Source organism: Artemia sp. Qi Xiang Cuo, chromosome 14 (genome assembly GCF_049724085.1).
Source record: "Artemia sp. Qi Xiang Cuo chromosome 14, ASM4972408v1, whole genome shotgun sequence".
NCBI classification, from domain to species: domain Eukaryota; kingdom Metazoa; phylum Arthropoda; class Branchiopoda; order Anostraca; family Artemiidae; genus Artemia; species Artemia sp. Qi Xiang Cuo.
In genome coordinates, this window is record NC_142807.1 from 6,960,759 (window position 1) to 6,981,682 (window position 20,924).

Genomic DNA, 20,924 nt, shown 5'->3' on the forward strand with positions numbered 1-20,924 from the left:
ACACAAGATTTACAATCAATACATGTAGTTTAAAAGCCGACTTTAGACACAAATATTTAATTCTTTTTGGTCTTGGTGGCAAAAAGGCAATCTAGTGAATCCTTTCAAGCTACTTAGAATGCTAATTTTGGCCAATTTCTACTGATCCTCTCTGAAGCCGTTCACCAAACAAATCAAAACAGACTTATTGAGTCGGTTTTTGGTAGGAGGGGACTTGCTCTTTAGCTACTTTTTCAGCATTAGAGCTCTCTTACACCACGAATTTGTCAGCATAAGTTCAGAATATATCCATTAAAAAATTGTTGTCAACAAAATTAAAAATTAAAAAAAATTCAAAGTAATTCAGAAAGTAAATTTTTATAGCACATTCTAATATCGGAACGCATTGAAATATTGAATGGTAGATAGCCATTTTTTTTTTTTCAAGAAACAAAACAAAACTTTTCCCAACAATTCCAACATTTGCAAACAAAGCTTTTGGGTCTTTTCTAACATAATATACTGACAAAGAAATGTTTTCAGTTCTTTTGTGTGGTTGGGTCTCTTGGTCCAAAACTACATAATTCTGCACAATACCATAAACAAAAGAGGTACACCTGTGGCTGAAATTTATCTTACAGAGTTCTTTTTTTTTCAATAAAAACCGGAGTAATGAGATGAAGATTGTTTATAAAGAAAAAAAAAACACATTAGCCACAAATTTGTTTTTGTCAATTGATCCATGGTTCCCGTTTCTTTAACCTTTTGATCCTTTTCATCTTTTCTTTTATCTTTTTGTGGAACAAAGTGAAACCAATGACAATAAATTATATTCTGCTTTCTTACGTAAATTTTTGGTTGCTTAAAAATTCTGATTATTATGCATTTCAGTTTTGGACAATGTAAACTTCCGTTTCTATTGAGATTATCAATTAAAGAGGAAATTTTTCAGAAAATAGGGATTTGCTTTTTTTTGGCTCGTGTGGTTCCACATTGGTCATTGGATTCACTTGCAAAAATCAAAATTACCAGAAAACTATATAAATATCCAAAGCGTTAATTAAAATATGAGACTTAGCCAACGTAGAACAGCTTTGATTCTTCATCAAGCTTTCTTCTTTAAATAAAAATCACTATGGTTCCAAAGATCTTCTTGTAGTCTATAATCTCAGAGGGTTTTTATAGACTAGGTTGTTAGATGCTAATTCAGAGTCGACTTAAATGAAAATACTCTTTTGCAGAAATCACATTTAAATGGTGTCTCACATGTATGCACTCTTCGTGCGTTCAAATAGTCCAGTCAAAACAAACACTTCCTGCATAAATAATCTTTTAAACAGTTTTCACTTGTATGAAATCTTTGGAACTCATTCAAAACCTTGATGTAGACAAGCATTTCTTACAACCGTCACATTTATTACAATCAAGCAAATATGTATCACTATTTTTATCAGAATAATGATGAAATTGCTATTGAAACTAAACACATGGAAAAAATTGAAAAAAAAACTTATTCGATGTATTACTATATGGTTGTAAGAATAATAACCACAAGGCAATGATGATACAGCTTGTGTTACAAAAATCTTCCTAAACTCCCGTATGGACTTTTTGATGACAGTGAAAATTGCTAATATCAAAAAAGTTTTTCTACACAACACATATGAAAGGTTTCTCACCTATGTACAGTCTTCGATTTGTATTCAAACTTTGAGCTTGCGAAAAATACTCCTCACATACATACTTTTTAATTAGTTAATCACCCGTATGCCGTCTTTGGTGCTTGTTCAAACCTCCTGCTTGAGAAAAGGTTTGGTCACAAACATCACACTTAAACGGTTTTTGACCTGTATGCACTCTTTGGTGCTGGTTCAAACTTCCTGATTGAGAAAAGGATTTGTCACAAACATCACACTTAAACGGTTTCTCACCTGTATGCACTCTTTGGTGCTTGTTCAAATTCGATACTGTAGAAAAACCTTTATCACAAACATCACACTTAAACGGTTTCTCACCCGTATGCACTCTTTGATGGTTATTAAAATCAGCTACGTAAGAAAAAGTCTTGTCACATACATCACATTTAAATGGATTCTCACCCGTATGCATTCTTTGGTGCAGTTTCAAATTTGCTGCCTGAGAAAAGCTCTTGTTACATACGTCACATTTGAACGGTTTCTCTCCTGTATGTATTCCTTGGTGCTTTTTTAAATTTGCTACGTGAGGAAACATTTTATCACAAACTTCACACTTAAACAGTTTCTCACCCGCATGCATTCTTTGGTGGGTTTTCAAATTTGCTAAGTGAGAAAAGGTCTTGTTACATTCAGCACATTTAAACGGTTTATCACCCGTATGCACCCTTTGGTGCCGGTTTAAATATGGTGCTTGAGAAAAAGTTTTATCACAAATATTGCACTTAAACGATTTCTCACCCGTATGCACTCTTTGGTGCCCGTTCAAATTGTACAACAGAGAAAAAGTCTTATCACATACATCACATTTATGTATCTTTTTTTCTTTATGAATTCTTTGATATCCTTCCAATTTTTCATACTTTTCACTTTGAAGGCGACTTTTAAAACCTGTTTTCTGATTTTCTAGGCCTTTTCCTTCAAATTTTGATGCAAAAATAATTGAGAAACCGCTCCAGGATGGATTCTTTACATCAACTAGTGACGCATTTCCCTGTAAGTGAAGTCCAGACACATGTGGTGAAAAGTGACATAAAAATTTAAAAGTCAACAGTTAAAAAAAAACAAAAACCGAATAACACAAAAATCAAAACTAAGAAAAAAAGTAAAAAATATCTTTCAAAATGTTATGAAAGCCTACAGAGTTAAAAAAAAGTATATATTTCGGGAGGTTTTAACACTATTTTTTCCCCCAGAGGCAATTCCTATGTAGGGGGTGGTAGTTTAAGCTTCGGAGTGGCTCATTCAATTGGAAATAGGTAGTTCTAAAAAATCAAACATTATCTTTCAAAATGTTTTAAAAGCCTACAGAGTTAAAAAAAAGTATATATTTCGAGAGGTTTTAACACTATTATGATTTTCCCCAGAGGCACTTTATATATAAGGGGTGGTAGTTAAGCTTCAGAGTTGCTCATTCAAATGAAAAGCGGAAGTTCTAGAGCCCTTTTTAAGAGTCAAAATTGATCGGAGGACAACAAGCCCCGATTAAAAATAGTTAAGAAAAACAAACTCCGCGGTCGACACAAACCCCCAGGGCCCGGGGGCAGGCCTTGTAAGTTACTCCCTGGGAGCATATATGATTCTCATGGAAGGGACGCTCGTTTAAACTTAAGAGGGGACTCCTTTGATTGGAAATTGAAAAATTCTAGTTCACTTTTAAGATTCAAAAAAGATTGGAGGGTAAATACCCCCCATGCCCTTTTATCCCCAAACCCACCTGATGAAAAGTTTTGAGATAGCCATTTTGTGTTCAAAAGTCAGATAAAAAAAAACTTTAGGGACAACATAACACAACCCCCCCAGAACCCTGGGGCAAGTGTTTTAAGTTATGCCCCGAGGACATATAAGTTTTTATGGAAAGGATGGTCATATAAACTTCGGAAGGGGCTCATTCGAATTGAAATCGGAAGTTTCAATACCCTTTACAAGAGCCAACAGTGAAAGGAGGGCAACAACAACAACCCCCCCCCCCACTATGAGATAGTAATTTTGTTAAAAATCAATCAAAGATCAGAAAACAGTAATTCCAGGATGTACACATCCTCCCAGGGCCTAGGGGTAGGCGTTGTAAGTTATGCCCTCGGAGTATATATAATTGTTATAAGTTTATAAAGGCAAGTGTTATAAAGTGTTGTAAAGGCAAGTGTTATAGGTTATGTCCCGGGAGTATATCAGGTTTTATGTTAAGGTTGTGTGTTTAAGTTAAGAAATTAACTTAAGGTTCTTATGGAAAAAATGGTCACATAAACTTCGGAAGGGTTTCATTCTGTTGGAAATTGAAATTTCTAGTTTTCTTTTTAAGAGTCGAAAGGGACTGGAGGGCAATTAATGAGTTGCCCAGTACAGATACAACCTAGTAGCATCTATTTTCATCATATCTCAACCAACGAAGAGTACTCGCCATAGACTCCAGGCAATTTTCATCCCAGCTTCGTCTACGAAAACAACAGTTACCTTTGATCATTGTTTCTTCGACCACAAACCATATTACGCATAAGGTAACATTATATTTGAATCTCAGTATCCAGTGCTTTATCGAACTATATAATCACATAAACGCTGAGAACCCCATCGATCAGTACAAGATATAAATACACAGATATCGCCTTTGATAATCATTATGGACCCCAGAAGCATTTGATTGTGTAGTGATGATATTTGAAATTAAATGATATTTAACGATATTTGAAGTTAAATGATATTTGAAGATATTTGAAGTTGAAGTTAAAGACAATTTGAAGTTTAATCGATCAGTACAAGATAACTGATATTTAACGATATTTGAAGTTAAATGATATTTGAAGATGTTTGAAGTTGAGGTTAAAGACAATATGTTAAAAGAGTCACTATAGTTTGATGACAACCCGTTCCAAATCCAAACTTCAATTACCCCGTAATTAACCTAGGAATCACCGCAAAGGTTAATCGACGCAAGCCATGAGCTAACAATCTTATAAAAGGCACAAATGAACAATTTTACGTGAGAATACATTCCCTATGTGCCTCAAAATATCCTAAAAATGATATGCTGAGAAGAAAATAAACGCACTCCCAGTGTTCGACCCCTTAATGATAAGGCACCCTATGAACTATAAAAAGAAGCAGGTGAGTATGAACCCTGATAGCATATGCCAACACCTGTAGTGGGAAGCATCATTTCCCAGTTAACAATTAGAGAAAACTTGTCGTGTAAATACAATCAGGCTTGAACTGTTCCATGAAGAAACCATAACGTAAATGCTTCAAAATTTTTACCAAGACAAAAAGAGTGAAGGATAATAATTTACAACAGAAGGAGGGTGTGCACTAAATACTCGAAAGTGATGAAATAGATGTGATTTTACATATGTTACTTCCTAATAACTTTGATAACTGAAAAATCCCAATAGTGAAAGTGTTCTAATGTTACTAGTGAATATGGTATACCCAATATTGTTTGTTATAAATAATTCATGTATGTACCGCTAGACGTTCAAGTAGAATTAGGTGTAATATTATCATTTCATTCATTTAATGTAGCGTAGATCTGATGTAGTATGCCATATAGACAGCAAAATAAAAAAAAAGCCTTGTAAAAAACTGAATAAAAAAAATCTTTAGTATAGTAGCTAGCCTAGAACCATGAAAAATCTTAGTCCGATAGATGAATTTTAGATAGGGATGTAGAATAAAATAAGAAAAGTAATAGAGAAAATTTTTAGCACTCCTGATTAAGCCATAACATAAATATAAAACAATTATGTAGAAGAAATAGTCAATAAATGGCGAACATTTTAAAAGCCCAAAGGCAAACAATTACTAATGACGGGGCGTCATTAATTAATGGGTCGGGTGATATGTACCGGGAGCAAAATGCGATATATTTAAAATACAAGATTCTTTCATTCTAAAGATGATTCAGACAAGAAATTAAACGTCCCCTAATTGAGTTCAAATACCGCTTCCAAGAGTCTAAATTCTTAATAAGCAAAAAGAGAAATTGCATTATAGCTTCAGTCAAACAACGACGCAGGTCGTTCGAATTTCGCTAAGATAATTAGTAACAAAAAAAAATGCTACGCACAATATTTCTAAGGAAGTTTAAATGGTAAGAACCGTGTGAACCCTTGAATCATCAGAAATATTTAAAAGAATTTATTAGGCAAAAGGTTTGCATCCTTGGACCAATCGGGTCAATTGTGAGCCAGTTCTTACAGCGCAAGAGTAAAGAGCTACGTTTGATAGTGGGGTAAAAATACTTTTTGAAAAATATTCGTAAATCAGAATCAGGACCATTCAGACAGAATTCTTATATTCTTTCATCGTTGTCACCGTTATTATAATTTGATGTGACCCATTGCTGTGCACCTAAGTATGTAAGTCCCTATAAACCTTTTGTTTTTTTACCTGTGTTTATTTCATTTTATATTTCTGGATTTAGCCTAATAATAGGCAATTAGTTCGCAAAATCTCCAAGGTAACGTTCCCAGGGAATAGGATCTCCAGATAGCTCAAGAACAAGAGGTCACGTTTAAATGGCTGTACATTTTATTTTCACTCAATAATTGAGGGTGGTGTAGGCCTTGTTAGCACAATCTTCAGTGCTATAAGCGGCGCTATCGGAGAAATTACAAGGTGTAAGCTCACGACCTTAGGGCATAATATCGCCTTTAACGCGGTCAGTATTTAGCACCACATTTAGTATAGCCGGCTTATTTCTTCATCGCTACAAATACTAATTTTTCATCGCTACATTTGGGGGTTGCATCCTTCTCACACTGTGAAAGTCTAAAACCTACTGCGTCATTGGCGCTTCACTGAAAACGAATTAGATTACATATATTTTCTTTTGTACTTATTAAAACGTTGAAAATAAAAATAAAAATTACAGTACAATTAAATTTTGAACTGAGGAGCTTTCAGCAATTAATATTGTTATATACGAATATTCAGTCTAATTTTATTAGTTATTTTCAAGACAAATATAGTTCCACCACAAAAAAGATACTGCCCCTTTCCCTAATATTCACCTTGAACATTAAACCTGTTGATTGAAATTATCAAACCTAGATTCAGTTTGATTTTATTCGTACTTTCAAAGGCTGTTTGTTGGGGCTCCACACACTGTTATTTTTCTTTTCAGATAAATTACCCGTTTTCTTTTCTGTAATTACATTTGCCTCTAAGATAATTTTCAATCGTAAGTTAAACTCCCGCCCTTAAGGTAACCATTTTACAAGAGAAAATAAGTTGACTGAATTTTAATTCGGTATGAGTCACCACACGGGCTTGCTAGATCTCAATCCATTGATTATTAAAATGTGCGGAGGGCAAATTCAATTGAGGGACTTGATACATTGGATTGGTCCACGTCACATTGAGCTAGATCTCAATCCATTGATTCTTAAAATGTGCGGAGGGCAAATTCAATTGAGGGACTTGATACATTGGATTGGCCCACGTCACATTGAGCCACACCCAAAGTGCCAAGATGCTTTTAGTGTTCAAATATTATTTTTTAGTCTTTTTTGAGAGTCTGTATTGAGAAGTTGATATGTTTTGTGTCCTTTTAGAAGATTACAAGTATGCTATTTTCTACTGCTGTATAGACTGTTTTTCCAGGAACTCAGACAGGGTAGGAAAAGAGTTGCGAGTCATACCGTCATTTATTATATAGACAGGGTGTCCATTTAACCTCCAAACAGATAGCTAGAGATATTAGTGGTGACCCAAGTTGGGGGACCCTTGGCCTAGAGATTGTCCGTTTGACCGGTAGATCACGTTATCATACCCTGAAGCAGGGTGTACCGTACAAAGGTATTAACATACTCTATATTTACGGAATAAAAGTGGTAACCGCGGGCACTCCATTACAATATGTGGCGCCAGCGAGGCTTCCCCTCCAGTAAGTGGTTTAGCACGATTTTTGCGCCAATATATGGTGGCAGTCGTGGCTTACCACTAAAAATAGTGGTGACAGCAACAAAGGCCCTATCGGTAAAACTGACAGTAAAATAACTCTGCGTTTCCGAAAAGAAGATTTAGTTTAGCGTACAAAGTGGCCTAGTGTGATTACATATAAAGAAAAAATACGGAATCAATTAATAATACTACGAAGATCTAAATAGGCTGTGCCTAATTAGATAATAATAAAAAAAAAATTATGAATCAATATATCACGCAATTAATTAGCTTGTGAAATAGGCAAATTGAGACGTAATAATTTTCCACGGAAAGACCAGAAGTGATATTTGAAAAAAATTTTCTGTTAGATCTAAATAATAATAGGCGTTAACTGAATCTTGAAATAATAGCAGAAAAACGGAAGGTTAACACAAGGTCAGAAAAGGGACAAGAGTTCATAGAATTAGATATGCATTCAAAATAACCCACCGCGGTAAGCCATAAATCGTATTCCGATTCACAATTGTATGCGAAATACCCTAGCTGGAAATACCCTAGGAAAACCACCATAAGACGGAACCATATTTCACTCAGAGGGTGAAATAGACATTTCTGACACGTATGAAGGGGGAAACTTCAAAACACGATCAAGAATAGAACGATATCCGGTACGAACCGTAGAGGGAGAAAAGAATGTACGGCAGATTCAAAAGGAGTTATTCCCAGATAGAGAAGCCCAGATAAAAGAAAGAGAACTGGGGGTACAAAGAATACAATCGGGAAGCAGCACACCCATTAATATGAGAGAACATGAAATATAAACAGTAGCGATAGTACATGAAAAAAGTATCACTACATGAAGATACGAGTAAAAGAAAACCAACTCACCCTTCAGATGCTGTGCAAAATGTAGGGGAGTTGCGGGTAGCAGAAATATAATTATAGAACGAACAGACTCAGAAAACGAATAGAGAGGATATAACGACAAAAGGAATCAGAGTAGGCCGAGTAGCAGGAGAAGTAGAATCTCAATTTCTAGCAGGGGATCGCGAAAAAGTAGTAATGTAGATATGACACAACATATATTAAAGTTAATGGAAGAAGATAGAAAAGAAAAAGAGAAAGATAGAAAAGAAAAATAGAAAGAAAGGAAACAAAGGAAAGAGGTGGCCAAAAGAGAGCACCGCGAATATATGGAAAAAAAATACCGGCCGAAATAGATGAAATTAAAAGAGATAAAGAGGAGTTAGAAAGAACAAGAGAAACCCTGAGAAAGAACAAGAGAAACCCTTAGAAAGGCTAAAATTGAGGCTGATAGAATAGCCAGAGAAGAAAAAGAGAAGAATGATAAAATAGCTAGAGAGAAGAAAGAGAGAGATCACCAAAAGTTTAAAGGAACCATGATAGGCCTAATAAAAGTCCACTGGGGAATTCCAGAAAGTGAGATTTTATCACAACTAACTTTCGACCTCGCGGCCGACCGAAGAAACTATGGTTTGACAGCCTTTCCGAGTTCCTGACGATGGTAAATATCAGGTTGAGCGATGTGCAAACGCTTTCCATGGACCGAAGTGGATGGAGGAGGTAGACGTCACTCTCTACGCCGAGCAGCGCCCGGCAGGTGACATAAGTCAAAGTAATCAACTTAAAGGCTGTCAGATAGCCATAACGAATTTTCTAAGAATCAATCACGAGAAAATGAAAATTACCAGACATTAAATGCTAAGACGAAAAAATATGAATGTTCGTTGACTATGCGGGGAGGTGGACCGGCCCAAAAAACAAATGGGAGGCTGAGCCACCCTGTCGAAAAAACGAAATACCTGATACTCTCGTTCAAAATGTTGATAATCCGGTAAAATGTGAATCCTCGGAGCCTTTTCCTAAAAATTGCCATAATAGAAATGGGAAAGTAACCTATAAAATAACAAATTTGCCTATATCCCATAATAAGGGAATCTTTGACGAGTTTGTGAGATCACATAAGATAGAAGGATAATTAAACAGAAAATTGACTCAGGGAGTGAGCAAACTTTTGTGCGAATGGACCTAATTAAAAAGACAGAATAGACCATAAAAACAATATTACAACAGTATGTTATTATGGAGATAATCACCAATGTCCGTCTGCTTGGGCAAGAATAGAAACTGCGAAGAAGGACGGTACAGTCCAGAGAAAAATGATAAAAATAGGATTAGTACCTACTCCTTCAGTGGATATTTTAGTGGGAGCAGACTTGGGGAATATCAGAAATCTCCTATCTTTAAGCGACTAAATTAATGGTTGGAGATGCAGATGTAAAGAGGTCACATAATATCGAAAATAAAACGCACCAAATTGATCTTTCGGAAGATTTTTCAGAAAATAGAAAACTTCAGAACACTTATACTGAATATGCCAAAATTATTATACGCCCTTTTCCTCGTAAAGTTCGAGAACTTTTAGTAAAATATGGAAAAACCAAATGTCGGAATTCAATTCCCATTTGATGACAATTTATTTAATACTACGGCAAGAGAAAATAAAACTAAAAAAGAGAAAAGAAATATTAAAAGGTATTACACAAGAGAAATGCATTCAAAAATGGTGGACACTGGATTCCCATTCAGATTTAACGATGATTTATTATTTTGCGTGTATGACAAAATTGAGAGCAGTGAAAATAGAAAAAGAAATGCTAACAACAGAAAAAATTTGCAGCTTCAGCCTGCACTGGCGAAAAATAAAAATTAGATGGGCTGTGCAAAGCTAACATAAATATAATAAATTTTAGAAGGGCAAAGAAGTCCAAGACCCATGGGGAGTAAAGCAAGATGATAAAAAAATAGAGTTGAACGACCTACAACGGGTTGGGGAAAGGTTGGAAGATGTTGATTGTCAGGTTAGATTGGAAAAACTTGGGAAGGAATCTGATATTCGTCCTGTCACCTCTATGGGAGATTTGGTCTCTTTTGCGGGGAAGGAGCCCCTTTGGGGAACAACGAATGATGGACGATTTGCTCAATGGACAACTGGTTGGCCAGTTATGACTCTCTTACCGACATTTTGCCTCACTGATCTAGAGTCCTTGGGGGATACTCTCTTCCAGTCACTTCATATTTCACCAAAACCTTTGTCCAGTAACCCTATTCACGGTTGTTACTCTTCATGGATATTGATAATTATTTCCGGCAAACCGTATTCAGTATCCAAATTTAATCTTCAATTGATATCAACGTCTATTCTTCATCTGATTATCCCAGGGTAGGGAACCCAGAATGAACTGAATAATGATTCGCTCAAACTTTTAACAGATATCCCCGTGCCCCTATCTTTTCCAAAGACTTGCGTTTTTTCGGCCTTGGATCATTTCAAATTATGCCAAGGGGCAATTTGCAGTTTAAGTGAGAGGCAGTGTTGTTTCCACCGATGGAAATTAAGACGCTAGTGCAGCCAATTTTTCAGGATGGCTGGCATCGTCGAATGTGCCGTAAGCTGATTCTCTGCTCCTCTCAAATATAAATACGTTACAGCGAGAAAATTTGTATTTTTAATTGTGCTGATCACGATTAATTTCTGCAAATCTGGTGGACTTCAATTTTCAAAGCCTCTTGCGGATGCCATAAGATAAAGACCATGGTGGTTCGATATTAGAAACGTTTGGATGACGACAAATCCAGAGCCAAGCAGTATAAGCAAAAGCACTGGTGGAAGAAAGAAGACAAATGGATTTTATAAAATTGAAGTTCAGTGCTATGTTTGTAAGGGTTGACCAGTGTGGCACATGGGTGGTCATTTATCTTACGGGGGAGGTGTTTGGGTTTCACCCCTTGTTTTTTTCAGATAAATGATCCATTTTCATTTCTGTAATTTCATTTGTTTATAAGATAAATTTCAATCGTAAGTTAAACTCTCGTCGTCAAGGCAACCATTTTACAAGAGAAAATAAGTTGACTGAATTTTAATTCGGAATGAGTCACCACATGGGCTCGATAGATCTCAATCCATTGGTTCCTAAAATGTACGTAGAGTAAATCCAATTGAGGGACTTGATACATTGGATTGGCCCGCATCACAATGAGCCACACCCCAAGTGCCAAGATTCTTTAAGTGTTCAAATATTATTTTTTAGTCATTTTAGAGAGTCTGTATTGAGAAGTTGATATATTTTGTGCCCTTTTGAAAGATTACAAGTAAACTATTTTCAACAGCTGTGTAAACTATTTCTTCAGGAACCCATACAGGGTAGGAAAAGAATTGTCATTTATTATATCGACGGGGATCCGTTTACCCTCCAAGGAGATAGCTAGATATGTTAGTGATTCAATCACGTTGTCATACCTGGAGCAGGGTGTATCGTACTAGTGTATTAACATACTCTATATTTACGGAGCAATAGTGGTAACGGTGGGTATTCCATTACAATATTTGGCACCAGCGAGGCTTTTCTTCAGCTAGTGGTGTAGCACCATTTTTGCGCCAATTTCTGGTGGCAGTCGTGGCGTACCACACAAACAATGTTCAAGAAACTTTTTCAGTATAGCACCAATTAAGAAGTAGGTTTTAGACTTTTACAGTGAGAGAAGGAGGCAAAACCCAAACTCACGTTTGTTGTGATTTTTGTTCATTTCAAGCTTGATTTGCACATTCAATTTAAGTTTCGCTCGTTTTAAGATTTATTTATTCATTTATAGTAGTACCTACTGTACTTTTGTTTGCTACGATTGTTTATTTAATTTCTGTTCGTTTTGAGTTTCATTTATGCTTAAAAAGCAAAATATATTTGTTCATTTTAAGTTTGATTTGCATATTCAATTAAAGCTTTCGTCGTTTCAAAATTTATTTATTCGTTCAAGTTTCAAGTTTTTCAAAATTACCTATTTCAAAATACTTTTTTATTGCAAAACAAATTAACAGCTTTGGCAAGAACTAATAAAATTAAACTGAATATTTGACAAGTAATAACCTTTCAATCTTTGACAAAATATAATAAATATAGGCTATTTATATATTAATAAATATATAATGCCCCATAATGAACAATCCCAACGAACTCAACTTCAATTTAAATATTCATCCTCTTGGACCATTCTTAGGTCTATTCATACCTGAATATCGCAGATTTCTAAAATGTTTTTATTTTTTTATTTTTTTTTTATTTTTTTTTTGGGGGGGGGAGTTAAATTCAGAAGTTCATAGGTTAAAATCTCATTTTTCTCAGTGTTGCCATGTTTAATCGTGAAAATAAATTAATCCCAAAGACACAAAAAGGAAATGTACACTTTCCTAGGATGTTTGGTGTCGCATGTTTTGCCTGCTTATTTAGGGTTCAACGTTACTCCTTACTTTCGTAATAACAGCGTAGACTAGAAATATTCCCAGAAATCTTAAGGGAGTAAATATAAATTTCACATTTTCTATGCGTTTTTAAGTCTTTATTTATAGGCCTATTTTGTGCTTTAAATCATGCAGATTGAAAATCATTGCAAGTTGCTTATATATAGAATGGGAAATATACCTCACTATCTTTAAACAAATTGGATATGAGAGAAGCTGGAAAGTTGTGTGGGCCAGGGGCCACTTCGGTGTTTGGGTCTTGCAGAACAGAATTATTTGTAATAATCCGGGTCAAACAACTTCAATAATGGTTCATATAATAAATCTTTGAAAAATAAACTTGGACAACCAAAAAAAAAAAAAAAAAACTTTGACTTCATCTGCACAAAATACATTCTGCATTTTTTTTTTAATATAGTGTTTTAAGTAAATTAATATTTGACACAAGGCCTTCTTAAAAAATAGGTCGCGACCCCAAACGGGGTCGCGTATGAAAATTCTGGGGTCGCGAGATATTTTAGTGTTAAATACTCAAATAGAATATTTTATATCATCTAGATATGTATTTTTGTAGAATTACTCTCACAAACCTGTACTCAAAAAAGGTTGGAATGCACGCACACGAGTTCAGCAAGACGATGATTCAATAACACTGACTGTAATGAACAGATAGTGTAAGATGGGGTGTAAGATGCACCGATGGGGCAAAAATATTGGTATTTAATCATTTTTCAAGCTGCTCATTATGATCATATAGCTTTTACTCACTGCCTTATTCTCCAAGAGGCCCAGCAAAAAACTTAGCACCAGAATTAAACGATGTTAAGAGCGTTAACGATGTTAACGCTGTTAAGATTATAAAAACTATTAAGAGACATGCCCTTAACAGCTTTTTATTTTGAAATCTCTTGAAGGATACGGATTCCAACTACACAACTTTATTATTATGTGCAAAAGTAAAATGGTTGTAAAGAGGTTGAAGTTTAAGAACATTATTGTTATTAAAGTGCGGAATTAAAATATTTTCCAACCAAACGTAAATGTTTCAAAATCACATATAACTATCCAAGATGTGTTATTTGTCATTGCAAAATTAAACAATCTCAACTTGTATCTCCAAAAAATGCAATATATTTACTTCAAGTGATAAAATTGAAAGTTTTATAAAAGAAATCGTCAACATTTGGTAAGTATGGTAGAAAAAAAAATCGTTCGAAATGTTTTCCAGTGTCGACAATTTTATGACCGAGAGAAACCATTCTAAAGCGTTTATTACAAAAATTATTGCAGATCATTTAAAAGCGCTAGAAACACAGTTCTGTATATATTTTGTATTAAATATTGATTTCGAAAAGGTAGCTTTGATTCATAAGCTGTGTTGGATTGTCTTAAGTGAGATTCATTACCACTTACTTAAAGCTCAAGAGGAATATGCTGAGCTTTCGAGTGACTCAAACTTAAAAGTAGAGTTTCCAAAACCGCCATTGACTGAATTCAGGATCAAAACTTGAACTGCCAACAGTTGCTTATATGGCGTTAAATGTTCTTCTACCGTTAGAAACTACATATTTATGTTAAGTTACTTTCTCAGATTCACTAAATATTAAATATCGGCATTGTTTGTCGCAAAAAATGTTCAAGAGGTCTTACGTCCAGAGTATCAAACACTCAACCAAGATTTAATTTGTTATGCAATAAGAAAAAAGAGGCATATCCATCTCATTAAATTTTTTCCCTTAATTTTAATTTAATACTTACCACTTATCGCCTGCGTTCAAATATATCCTAGTGAACTAAGAGGTTAACAGAATTCCATTTTATTTCCGTAACTACAAAAAAAGAAAAAAGAAAAAAAAAGAAAAAAGCAACTGTGATGAAAAATAGGGCATATGATTTTTGTAACTATAATAAGAGCAATTTTGCGATTTTTTGTGCAATTTTTAAATTTAGATTTTGTATGATTCTAAACAAATTCTACTAATATATATTTTCATATGTACATGTAGCCAAGTGGATTGGTGCACTGGCTTTGTCCGAGCCAGTGCACCTTTGTGCACTGTGCAGTGGGTCTTTTGTCCGAGAGGACGAGGGTTCAAATCCTAGTGCACTCAATTATTTGGTTTGGGACGGGGGTCAGTGGCGTGACTCAGCCAGATTCGACCCAGCTTTAAATGGGTAACTGGAGAAATAATGGGAGGGTAAACAGGAAGGGTGTGCGGAAGAACAGGATGGTTGGCCCCAAACCCCCCATTGCACTTCCTGATTGAAGGAACAAGAAACGGAGATCAGCACCGCCAGAAGGGACTGTAAAGTCCAATACCGTAATATTTACCTTTTTTAACCTTTTTATATTTAATTGTATTTTATTACCTAATAAATAAATCACCCGAAAATACTCATCAATCTGTTTTTTGTTACTTTTATTTGGGGCCACCAGGAAACTAGGAATCATAAATGGGGTCGTAAAAGAAAACAAGTTTAAGAGGACCTGTTCTACATTAAAAATTTTTGGTAGGCAGTTCAGATCATAACAGTCAATTTTCTGCATCTTTTAAATTCAACTTGAAATCAAAATAATAGACAGATTTATCTCTTAACTTCTAGAGAAATATTGGCTATAAATATGGATTGTTAAAGTCATATGGAGATGTGGTTTTTAGGCCTATTATCAAGCCTTTTGAAAAATAATGGAACATACCAAACTAGGCTACTTTCAGGTTAAAATGTAAAAATGTTCATAAAAGACTACAAAACGGTTTGGCTAACACCTGCACATTGGAATAAGATAAAACAAAAGTTCTAACTTAAGATTAAGTCCTTTTGTCCTATTTTTGTCCCATAAATTTTATCCCACACATTAGAATGAACAAAAACACAATGTTTCAGATATACCTTCATTATAAGAACATTTGGGCTGCAATTCCTGGGTGTTGTAGTCAAATTTATATGATCCTGAAATGCTAGGTAAATAGAGCAACGAAATGTCTTCAAATTTTGGTGGCAAAAGGTGGTTTTGAAAAGGAAAGGGCTTCTCAGGGTCACCTGGTAAAGCGTCTTCAACTTCTAAAAGAAATTTTGAATTAAACAGATATGGAAAAATTTAACAGTAAAGCTTACTAAACAAATCTGACTGCTTTTCTTTTTAGTTACGTGTAAAAATGTAAATATACAGACATTATATGCATACATAAAATTAGATATATATCCAGATTTTTCACAAATCGTTTCTTAAATCTGCTTTTTATAAAGCAAAATAAAACCTGAAACATTCAACGAAACTCATTAACATAGAACGAACAAAAATCTAAATATATTGTTCATTATACCTGCACACGGAAGATTGACTGAAAAATTATCTACGGGATGATTAATTGTCGCAACAAATTTAAAAATAAACGCAACCGTAATAATCTGAATTTAAAAGTGTGTTGCAGCACAAAGAAAACATTTTGATCCCCCCCCCTCAGCTCTTCACCTTAAATCCAAGAATATATGCAGTTACATTTTTTTTTCTTAGGACCACTTAATAAGCAAGGAGCAACAAAGGGACAATTAGTTTCTAGAGTTTTTCCATAATTCTGGGACAAAAAGATCCATGCTTTCGGTACAGCATATCCTTTTGGGCTAAATGATCGAGTAGCTAAATATGGAGATATGTCCAATGGCGTTTAGGACAGTTTTTTTTAATCAAGTAATTACCTTAATTTCATTATAATAAATACAATTCTGCAACTTTTTGTGCAATTTTTAAATTTAGATTTTGTATGTTTTTAAATAAATCCTAGTAATACACATTTTCATATGTACATGTATATTATAACCTAATAAATAAATCCCCCAAAAATACTCATGAATCTGTTTGTTTTACATTTATATGGGGTCGTCAGGAAACTAAGAATCGAAAAAAGGTTTAAGAGGCCCTGTTCTACACTTAAAATTTCTGGTAGGCAGTTGAGATAATAACAGCCAATTTTCTGCATCTTTCAAATTCACCTTGAAATCAAACTAATAGACACATTTATCTCTTAATTTATAGAGAAATATACACTATAAATATGGATTGTCAAATTTATATAGAGATGTGGTTTTAAGGCTTAATATCAAGCCTTTTGAAAAATAATAAAACCTGCCAAACTAGGCGACTTGCAGGCGAAAATTTAAAAATGTTCATGAAAGACTACACAAACGGTTTGGCAAACACCTGCAAATTGGAATAAGATAATACAAAAGTTCTATCTTAAGATTAAGTCCCTTTGTCCCATAAAATATTATCCAATACATTTCAATCAACAAAAACACAATGTTTAAGATATACCTTCATTTTTAGAACAATTGGGTCGCAATCCCTGGGTGTCGTATTCAAATTTACATGGTCTTGAAATGCTAGGTAAATTGAGCAAGGGAACATCTTCACGTTTTGGTGACAAAAGATGGTTTGGAAAAGGAAAGGGCTTCCCAAGGTCACCTTGTAAAACGTCTTCAGCTTCTAAAACAAATTTTGAATTAAACAGACATAGAAAAATTTAATAGTAAAGCTTACTAAACAAATCTGACTGCTTTTTCTTTTTAGTTACGTGTAAAAATGTAAATATACAGTCATTATATGTGTACATAAAATTAGATGTATATTCAGGTTTTTTCACATATCGTTTCTAAAATTCGTTTTTTATAAAGCAAAAGGAAACCTGAAAGATTCAACAGAACTCATTAACATAGAAGGAACAAAAACCTGAAATTCATAAAACAAAATTCATAGCATAGAACTAATAGCTGGATAAGTGCAAATCTAGGATAACGTGCTAAATCAAAACAAATGAATATTGAATAAAAAACAATTAACCAAAAAATAAACATTTTACAGCTTAACAATCACAAAAAAAATTGACCAATCAATTGGGGATTTTCTGAATTAGTTCCCAAACAATAAAATACAAAATATAGTCTCCCAAAGTTTAACGGCTTATTTCAACTAACTTTATTCCTCTCTTACATGTCTTATAACTTGATATTCCCGTCTGAAGCCCCAGGACTACTCCTACTTTGGTGGTAATATACCGTTCATCATACCTGCACACGGAAAAAATTGACTGAAAATTTATCTACGGGATGATTACTTGTCTCACCAAATTTCAAAATAAAAGCTAATAATTGGAATTTAAATGTGTGTTGCAACACAAAGAAGCCATTTTTATCACCCCTCAGCTCTTAATCCTTATATCCAAGAACATATGCAGTTACTTTTTTTTTCTCAGGACCCCTTAATGAGCAAGGAGAAAAATGATGGGCAATTATTTTCTAGAGCAAAGTAGCATTTCTTTTATTATGTATTGGAAAATTATATTTTTTTAACAAAGTATAGATAAAAATATATAATGTACAAAAAAAGAAAATATGACGAGTTATTTCTTCAATTTTGCTTTACATTTCAAAATTGTAGCGGTAATGAATAACCCCTTTGTTTAATCAGCGATAAACTATAGGCTCCAGAGAGAATGAAATCTTAAAAAAAACATCTTGAATCAAAGCATGTTTTTATGCCAATATACCAAAGTAAAATTTTGAAAGATCGTATAAATCTTTAAATAAATAAAAAAAAAACATTTGAGAAATTAATGACAATTAATGAAAATATTTACTAAAGTCACATGAAGTTTCCTGCTGTATTGTTAAAACTAAAATGCTGTTCACCATTGAAGAAGATCTTGTATTGCATGCTGCTATTTGTAGAAACGTTGTAGAAATTCTAGATGAAAGTAAATACGCCAATGATATTTAAAAAAATACTTTGTCAAACGACACTGTCTCGAATAGAATATCTGATATTAACAAGGACCAACTAGTGCAAACTGTTACAAGAATTAAAGAAACCCAAAATTTTCAATTCAGCAGAACTAACCAACTGATATTACTAAATTGGCTCAGTTGTTAGAATATGTCAAGTACATTATAAAGATTCGTGGATGAAGAATTGTTGTTTTTACGTGCTATTAAAGACCATAATACAGGGAAAGACATAATTATATTACAAAGTTGACAAATTTTTAATACTGAATTCTTAATAGTTTGAAGTTTGAAAATATTATTGTTATGAAAGGGTGGAATTGAAATATTTTCAAACCAAACAAAAATGTTTCAAAATGACTTTGACTATCCAAGATGTGTTATTTGTCATTGCAAAATTAAACAATCTCAACTTGTATCTCCAAAAAAAATGCAATATCTTTACTTCAAATGATAAAATTGAAAGTTTTATAAAAGAAAGCATCAACATTTGGTAAGTATGGTAAAAAAAATTATTCGAAATGTTTTCCAGTGTCGACAATTTTATAACCGAGAGAAATTATTCTAAAGCATTTATGGAAAAAATAATGTCGATCACTTAAAAGCACTAGAAACACAGTTCTGTACATATTTTGTATTAAATATTGATTTCAAAAAGGTAGCTTGGAGCCAAAGGATGTTTTATATTGGCTTAAGTGAGATTAACCTGTCACTTAAAGCTCAAGAGAAATCTGCTGAGCTTTCGAGTGACTCAAACTTAAAACTAGAGTTTCCAACACCGTCTTTAACTGAATACTGGATCAGAACTTGAACTGCCCACAATCGCTGATATGGTGTTAAGTGTTCTTCTGTCATTAGAAACTACATATTTCTATTAAGTTACTTTCTCAGCATTATAACATATTACATCTCAGCATTATTCATCGCTAATATTTTTTTAAATAGGTCTTACGTCCAGCAGCATCAAACATTCAACCACGATGTAATTTGTTATGCAATAATAAGAAATAGGCACATCTATCTCATGGAATTTTTTCCTTTAATTTTAATTTAATACTTACCACTCAACGCCTGCGGTCGAATATATTCGAGTAAGACGTTCATAGAACCTCTTTTTATTTATGTTGCTACAAAAAAAAAAAAAAAAAAAAAAAAAAAAAAAAAAAAAAATATTTTGATGAAAAATAGCTAATAAATAAATCAACAAAACATATTCATTAATCTGTTTGTTTTATATTTATATGTGGTCGCTAGGAAACTAGGAATCATGATGGGGTCGTGAATGAAAAAAGTATAAGAAACACTGTTCTACACTAAAAATTTCTGGTAGGCAGTTCAAATCATAACAGCTAATTTTCTGCATCTTTCAAATTCAACTTGAAATCAAATAATAAAAAGATTTATTTCTTAATTTATAGAGTTATATATACTATAAATTTGGATTGTAAAATTTATACAGCTAGACGCTAAGCGCATCGGGCAGTCCTAGACTGTTAAGGTATTCTTCTACGAGGCTGTTGGACTTTCAAATGCACTTCGTCGTGGACTTAATGTCAATATTCTTCTTAGTATAATTTTTATCTTTGTATCCGAAATTTTGTAGTTTTGTCATTTTCTGCTTCTTCTCGAAGACATCTGTCTGTCCTAACTACTTGGAATTTATTGAAAAGTCCTCAATCTAGCCTTAATTTGACTGTTTTTCCTTGTCATCTATATATGTACATATATATATATATATATATATATATATATATATATATATATATATATATATATATATATATATATATATATATATATATATATATATATATATATATATATATATATATATATATATATATATATATATATATATATATATATATATATATATATATATATATATATATATATATATATATATATATATATATATATATATATATATATATATATATATATATATATATATATATATATATATATATATATATATATATATATATATATATATATATATATATATATATATATATATATATATATATATATATATATATATATATATATATATATATATATATATATATATATATATATATATATATATATATATATATATATATATATATATATATATATATATATATATATATATATATATATATATATATGATACGCTGAATATGATGGTGTGATTTTCATTAAGGTTCTATAACTTTTGGGGGTCTTTCCCCCTTTTTTTGAAAATCAGCCAAATTTTCCTAGGCGCGTAACTTTTGATGGGT

At 33.1% G+C, this 20,924-nt stretch overlaps 1 protein-coding gene across 1 annotated transcript; it reads right to left on the minus strand.

Annotated features, from left to right (window-relative positions):
* Positions 1-225: 225 nt before the first annotated feature.
* On the minus strand, positions 226-2,700 carry LOC148944076 (uncharacterized; the record flags this gene model as incomplete). Its single annotated transcript, XM_089100603.1, has 1 exon — positions 226-2,700. A coding segment is annotated over one exon (966 nt), but the record flags the coding sequence as incomplete, so codon positions are not given.
* Between the last annotated feature and the right edge of the window lie 18,224 nt (positions 2,701-20,924).